Genomic DNA, 7,936 nt, shown 5'->3' on the forward strand with positions numbered 1-7,936 from the left:
TGAAATGATGAGCTGTTTAGTCTTAGTTTAGTTTTATGTATGTGTTGTGTGTGTGAGGACCCCAGGAAGAACAGCCAATGCTCATGCTAATGCTCATGCTAATGGGGATCCTAATAAAGAACAAGACCAGGTGGAAACACACTGAACTTCACACTCATCAAGGGTTTGTTAGATTGTGAGTTTTGTGCCGTACTGTCTCCAGAGGCTGCAGCTGCTTCTTCAGCTCCTCCTGCTTCACCAGCAGATTGGTGTGTTTGCTGTGCAGCTGCTGAGGAAGACTCAGAGCCGAGTGAAGAAGACGAACTACGTATTTCATGTCATCGACACCCAACACATGTTCATGAGACGCACCTGAGAGGGACAGACACACAGGTGTGTTACTTTAAGTTACACCAACTGAGCCACACCTGTATTATAATCACAGAGAACCACTGTGTGAGAGAAAGAGTCTGATAACTTTGCTTTCAACTCTTAAGGAACATCCTGAAAGTGTAGAGAAGAAATACACCGATGGATGGGGTGTATAAACCGTAAAAACACACAAAAACTGTGGTACAAACATTCACATTCTGACCTGGTTTGAAGCGCACCAGCTGCTCCCTTTTATGCATAGCTAAGCTGACTTCACCAGACACACACACACACCCTACACACACACACACAGGGCCGTGGGAAGTAAGGGTGCTGAGGGTGCTGCAGCACCCCCTGATGGAGGACAGGGAATCTGCACGTCCACAAGATTAAATGGAAATATAATACAAAAAAACTCATTTTCAGCCCTGATGTAACAACATTCATAATTAAGTAAAGATAACACCCTTTTCACCCCGGTTACAGTTTCCATTTGCCCTGTACGATGAAAGTGGGGGATGTTGGCTTATCAGGCGCCCGCAGCTCACACACAGGACAGATATCAGCTGTCTGGACAGGACTGATAGCCAGACAGACTGAGAGGCTCAGTGAGGTAAAGGACTGAGTGTTTAGATAGTTCACTTTAGTCTAAGTTATCTCAGAGGGTCTCAAATGGTTTGTTAACAATTTATGTAAACAAATATTTCCAAGGCAAACTTTATAATTATTGGGATAAATAAAAACAGGTTTGAAATCATTCCAGTGCATACTATAGGACAGTAAACCAGAAATATTGTTTGAATCTGGAGAGATTAAAGAATATGCATAAATAAATAAATGTTAACTGGTAAAATAAGAAATAAACGAACAACAAAAATAAAATAAGTTACATTTACTTGTTATTGGCTGTGTTAGGTTATTGGTTATGTCCACATAATTATTTGATTATTAAAATGTAAACCGATCTTTTCGATATGGGTGTTTAGAGTTGTACCCCTTAGATCTAGTCTCTGGCAATTCAGCTCAAAGTGCACCAGATTGAAGCATTTTACTTTATAATGTTGAAAAAAAATCTTCCCGTCTGACCCCCCTAGAGGATGTGATCCCCACAGCACCCCCCATTTGAAACATGTTCCCACTGCTATGCACAAACACACCTTGTCCAAGTGAGCGAATGTTGTGTGTGACGTCGTTGATGATCAGTTGAAAATCTTTGTCTAAAACAGTTTCCATGAAGGTGCATGTGGAGATTCTCTGTCCATCTGAAGGAAAACAAAAAGTTTAGTTTCAGGTATTTCTTATTTATTAAACTTTACTTGTGCTATTGTCACTTGTTTGTGTACACTTTGAGTAACAGTAAGTCTTTTATTTTAAAATTGAGGTCTTTTTTAGAAAGTTTATGTCAAGTTGGAATTGTTAAGACACTTCAGTGCACCTTTTGCGAAAGTGGAATATTTTACACTTTAGGGATATTTTAGGGACAAGGTGTGGCCCTTTAATTAAATTCTGGATACTTTATAAAGTTTGGGCATCTGAGAGATTACATTTTTATAAAGCAAGGACATTTTTGGAAAGTGATTGTATTTGTTGAACATGAAGACATTTCAGAAAGTAGGGACATTTAAGGAAAATGTTGATGTTATTAAAGAAAGAACACGTTTCGTTAAAGTATGTTTTTAGGAAGTTCGGTTGCTTCAGTACTTTCTACTTCTTCAAAACCCTGAATATTAGGACTTGGTTTTAGGGTTAAACGGAAAAAACTGAAACGTTGACTTCAATGAAATGTATAATGTCAACAGATGTCACATGTGTTAGGTTAGTTCAAAGCAGTTAAATAAAGTTGAAATAACAAATATTAGGTTCAACTTAATAGTATTGCTTTCAACTAACCGAATGCAGTAATGTGAAATCTGTTGACAGAATACATTAAGGGCAATGTTTCAGATTTTCCAGTGCAAGCTCAGAAATAGAGAATCAGATGGAGGGTTAAGGTGTGGGTTATGGGCTAAAGAAATGTGGTCCTTAAAAGTCTTGCACCACCCTGTTTGTGTGTGTTTGTGTTACCTCCGTTGAGCAGCGAGGCGCTATGCACCCCCGGGTCTTTGGCTGTGATTTCACTCAGCAGATCTCCCACGGTGGTCAGCATCGGCGTCAAAGTAAAGCGACCGAGGCCACCTAGAGGGAGGCGGAGAGAGAGGACCGGGCGACCAAGGCTGTATCGAACTGATGCATCTGAGAGAGAGAGAGAGAGAGAGAGAGAGAGAGAGAGAGAGAGAGAGAGAGAGAGAGAGAGAGAGGGCAAGAGTACACACATCCTTTACTCAAGTACAAGTACAGATACTCATGTTTAAAAATACTCAGGTAAAAGTAAAAGTACTGAATAAACTTCTTTACTCAAGTAAAAGTAAAGAGGGCTTTGAAATGTACTTCAGTAAAAAGTACCCATAACTAGCAGCTGTTTTAAAGAGTACCTGAGCTCCCTTTATATTAATAGAACAATAATGTCATTGTTAGCTAATGAATGTTTCCATGATGAACAACGGCAACATGACAACGTTTTCATTGGTCCCTCTTCTTTAGAGAAGACCAGGAAATGATGGATACACGGATCGTGTTCAAATCAATAGGCACGCAATGACTCTAAATAATAATGATCACACCACCAAACACACACTCAAACTAAAGGAACCAGCCTGTTTGGAAAATGAGAGAAGTAGAAAGTACAGGTATTTGTGTTCAACATGTAAGAAGTAGAAAGTACAGGTATTTGTGTTCAACATGTAAGAAGTAGAAAGTACAGGTATTTGGGTTCAAAATGTAGAAAGTAAAAAGTCCTCAGAAAAATAAGTAGTGGAGTAAAGTACTGATACCTGAAACATGTACTGAAGTACAGTAACGAAGTATTTGTACTCCATTACTTCCCACCTCTGGAGAGATGGGTTAATATATTAGAGCTTAGATTAGATTCAGAACAAATACTAAAACAACAAGGAACTTTCGCCCTCAACAGTGTTGGATACCCCGAACCCGAGGTATAACTTTTCTTATCCCAAGTATCTCTGGAAATAATAGTCTGAATGTCACCATATTTGGATTTCATGTTCACAGACAGTTATTGCACATAGAGAACCAAAGGTCTCATCAATATCTTTGTCAATCTTTGAAATGTATACACTTTAATACACATTAATTATAGGCGAAAATGGAATGGGTAATTACAAATCTGAAAGGTATGTTTGTACCATACTGTCATTATTGATGTACGGTCACTTTTCACCTACAAATATATCATTTGAATGCATCAGACTGGATCTTGTTTAAAAGTAGGACATTTGACAGGTTGCTGTTTGAGGGACTTGTTTACCTTTAGCTGAAGGTTGAGTGCTGAACCTGGAGGCGACACACCACACCGGACCACACTGAGAGAGACATTATTATATTTTCTTCAGTTGCACAATCATGCAAATATCTCAAAAGGTGTGGCAACCGAAACAATGGAGCCGAGGAAAAGAGGAAGCCTGGCTACATGACGAGTCGTTGCAGAAGAATTCATACTTTCAGAGATGCTTTGATGTTGAAATACTTGTAGTTGTAACAAAGGAAGTTGCATAACACAGCATTAGTAGTAATAGTATGCAGTTAAAGTAGTTCCTGATACAGTTGTTTTGTTTAAAGTTATCTGAGCAGATAACGGAGGAAGAGTCCCTCCACTTTGTCGTTCTTAAATGTATAAACTTTACAATAAGTTAAACTCACTGTGTTGATTCGGTGTGTCGCCCTGCAGAGAAATCTGGAGACAAACATGGCTGAGCGGTGACAGATGTGAAGCTTCTGCTCAGAGCTGAGAACCAGCCGACACCTCGAGGCTGAGGTATGTGAGGCGAGTGGAAACAGGTTTCATACAAAGCAGCAGCAAGAGCTTCAGAGAAGTTAACCCTCTCCTGCCTCGATCTGACTGCACTGTAAAAAAAAACGTTGCTCTGTGGCAGGAAACGGTTCACCGTACAGGAAGTGAGAAACGGAAGTCAAAACGGAAGTCAAGAACTGTCGTCTAACAGTAGATTAAAGACAGAACATGCTTAAAGAACAAGCTAAAAGGTTTGTAAGGTGTGGAAACACTTCGTGATTCATTTGCATTGACTAGCATTTAATATAATGTCTATTTGTTTGCGTAATTGAATGTTTCTAAAGCATTTTTCTCACGTTTAACAATGCCAGCTTCAACTGAAACCCAACCACGACTATTTTATATAAAGACATAAAAGGAGAGATATAAGCTAATTAGTGCTTCGTTCATTTATTTCCCTATACAACGTCTTATTCAAACTATTTGAGGGGGCGTAACTGTCAGTACAGTGCAAGAAATTAGCCAAAACCTCTTTTAATTCCCTTTGTCTTTGCTAACAAAGCTTAACTCGCGCTATATATAGGTGTCATGTTAGCTTTCATACAACAGAAATAAATAGAAAAAATATGAAAAATGTACTTTAGAAGAGATTTCTCATCAAAATGGATAAAAGTACGTTACGATGAAATAAGTATGCAACTCTGCTGCGCTGGTCATTTTGCACGGAAACTGTTTTTATTACATTATACATTATACAGCTTTTATAATTGCTGCTATCGGGGAGTTTATTTGTCCTAAAATACAATAAACTCTTAGATAGCGCTTGATTTCTGCAGATATACATATTGAAGAAATACTGAATGAGAGTTTGCATTGAGCTTGAGGAACACACGTTAGACAGGAAGTGATGTCATGACTTCAACTTTCTTTACTCAACCCAGACCATGGTTGCAGTCAAATAGTCAAAAGATCAGCTCCTTTCGTCTATCCCTATCTTCTATCCCTTGACCTCTGAGTGAAAGGTCACGGGGTTAAGGGATAGTGGATAGGAGAATTCAAAAGGACTTAGGAGAAGAGACTGCAGTACTTTAGAGAATCAAATGCACTTTCACTATCCAACGTGTTTATGATGCGCCAGCGGACGTCCTGAATGTGCGTCTGCTGCTGTGGGGAAACTATGGAAACTACAGTTTTCTATACAGCGGACTACAACATGGATGTTTAATAAGAACGAGGGACTCATCTAGAGACTCTGCACCGTGCTCTGATGCTGTTGCTTTATGCTTTATGAACAACAGAGAAACAGATTCGTCATGACCAAAGTTGGAATTGAAATAAAAAAGGAAAGTGAAACTTATGCTTGTCATCCTCTCCCTCCGGTCCACATTAATACAAATGATCCCAATACGTATGATTGTATGAAAAGATCTTAAAATCAATACAAATGTATTTATTATAAACGTTAGTCTTTAACATCTATCACTGTGTATATCACCATTCAAACATCTTTTAAAAGTTGAACAACCCCCACACAGCTCAGTGAAATGTTGACTTGATTTGATCATTTCAGTAAAAACTAACGTTCATAGTTCTCTTTTTGATTATAATACTGATGAACGTTCAAAACAAAGCACTTTGGCAACTTACCACATACGTTTTAAAAAGCTTAATAAGCACCGTAACTTTCATGATATCATTTCTCCGTCATAATCGTTTGTTTCCGTGAACGGCCGACTGTTGTGTGTCGGCAAATGCCGCGGCTGCAAGGCATTGTGGGGCAGCATTTTCTCCTCTCCTTTCGGCGAGGGAGGTCCAGTGGTTCCTAAGCTAAAGGAGGTTATAAAGGAAGTTTGAAACCTCCTTTCCTATCATCTAGAGAATTGGAACGGCACTTATCATGGCTGCCACTGAGGGACTTTCGGGTCATTTCACTCCGTTAGGAAGGTTCCTAAGCTAAATGGACTATTGGACCGCAACCCATCAGCCAGGCTGTAAAGAGGTGCACAGGAAATAGAGATACAGGAAGTAGATATACAGGAAGTAAAGATACAGGAAGTAGTCAAAAGAGTCTCCAGCCCAGCAGAGAGCAGCTTTTCGGTCATATTTAATCTCTTTTGGTTTCTGTTTTTGGTCATATTTCTTTAAGCTTTTGGTTCTAACACATTCTTGTTTGGTTGTTTGTGTTTTTTCACCATCATTTTGCATTTCTATAGAGTCATATTCTGTCTGTTTATGGTTGTTTTTCATCTGTTTTTGGACATATAGCATCTCTTCTCTGCATCTATTTGTTGTCTCTTACATTAACCATAAGCAATACCACAGTGTAGAAAAACGTGCAGTGATCCAATAAAGCCTTAGTGCCAAAAGCAAAGCACTTATGGTGTTAAATAGTAAGTATCGTATTAAAACTAATGCATGAATATGTTCATCACGTTAAGGCTGCCGCTTGTAGAGAAGGAGCTAGTTTTTCATTCTTAAAAGGGAAGTTCATTTATAGTATAGTATTAGTATAGTAGTAATTATATTATAGTAGCAGTTATAGTATAGTAGTAATTATATTATAGTTGTAGTTATAGTATAGTAGTAATGCAAAGTAAAGAGTTGAAGATCCTCACAGACACGGCTTCCTGTCTCTGGTTTCCTGTTCGTCTCTCAGATCCAACACTTACCCTGATTTCACCCTCACTTCTCTCTGTTATGTCGCTCGCCGCAAACTTCCCCTTTTCACAGCTGCAACGCACACATGAATGCATCAATAAGATATAATACAATAATATATATTATTCTGCATGATGAGTCACTTTTGGTACACAAAGTACATGTTTATACGTGTGTACTTTTACTTAATTTTAAAATTGTAAAGGTTTTTCTGAATGGGGGAGCTGCAGTTCCAGGTGTGACCTCAAGAGGGCGATGTTTCATTCTGTGCATCTGATACAGAAACTCAAGTGTGTGTGTGTGTGTGTGTGTGTGTGTGTGTGTGTGTGTGTGTGTGTGTGTGTGTGTGTGTGTGTGTGTGTGTGTGTGTGTGTGTGTGTGTGTGTGTGTGTGTGTGTGTGTGTGTGTGTGTGTGTGTGTGTGTGTGTGTGTGTGTGTGTGTTGTGTGTGTGTGTGTGTGTGTGTGTGTGTGTGTGTGTGTGTGTGTGTGTGTGTGTGTGTGTGTGTGTGTGTGTGTGTGTGTGTGTGTGTGTGTGTGTGTGTGTGTGTGTGTGTGTGTGTGTGTGTAAAGATTTAGAGCATTAATTACAATTATTGGGAAATAGGAAAATAAATACATGAAGCAAAACATAAATAATTTAAGAGACGATATCTAAATAAATGAAGTAATGCATGAATATTTAAATAAAAACATAAAAAAGAAAGAAAGTGAAACATTAATAAATAAATGATGATAAAATATCTAAATGACAGATCCATGAAGCCCAACAGGAAGCAGTTGTATTCTCTCTACCGGAGATAAGGTCAATTAAATAACCTTTCCATGAGCCTCTCACATATTACACTCTTTCTTTAATGACGGATGGAGCAGCCCTGATTTGATCAAATATTAAAACGCGCTCCATATCTATACGTGAGCGCGGAAAGGTTAAACCACAGAGACTGAAAGGTCGACAGGGTATTTATCATCAAGATAAAGAATATGTAAAATGTGTGTGTGTGTGTGTGTGTGTGTGTGTGTGTGAGTGTGTGTGTGTGTGTGTGTGTGTGTGTGTGTGGGGGGGGGGGTGTGTGTGGGGG

General features: G+C 38.9%; 1 protein-coding gene across 1 annotated transcript in view; it reads right to left on the bottom strand.

Moving 5' to 3' along the window:
• Positions 1–4,348, bottom strand: part of LOC307032228 (calcium uniporter regulatory subunit MCUb, mitochondrial-like) — a 6,968-nt gene extending 2,620 nt beyond the window's left edge. Inside the window, exons 1-5 of the mRNA XM_079670071.1 lie at positions 4,108–4,348; positions 3,716–3,770; positions 2,416–2,583; positions 1,509–1,613; positions 194–351 (exon numbers count right to left, since the gene is read on the bottom strand). Coding sequence (XP_079526197.1) covers positions 194–351; positions 1,509–1,613; positions 2,416–2,583; positions 3,716–3,770; positions 4,108–4,155 — 534 coding nt within the window. The 5' untranslated portion in view covers positions 4,156–4,348. The remainder of the gene's footprint in view (positions 1–193; positions 352–1,508; positions 1,614–2,415; positions 2,584–3,715; positions 3,771–4,107) is intronic.
• Between the last annotated feature and the right edge of the window lie 3,588 nt (positions 4,349–7,936).

Source organism: Notothenia rossii, assembly GCF_949606895.1.
Source record: "Notothenia rossii genome assembly, chromosome: 3".
NCBI lineage: Eukaryota > Metazoa > Chordata > Actinopteri > Perciformes > Nototheniidae > Notothenia > Notothenia rossii.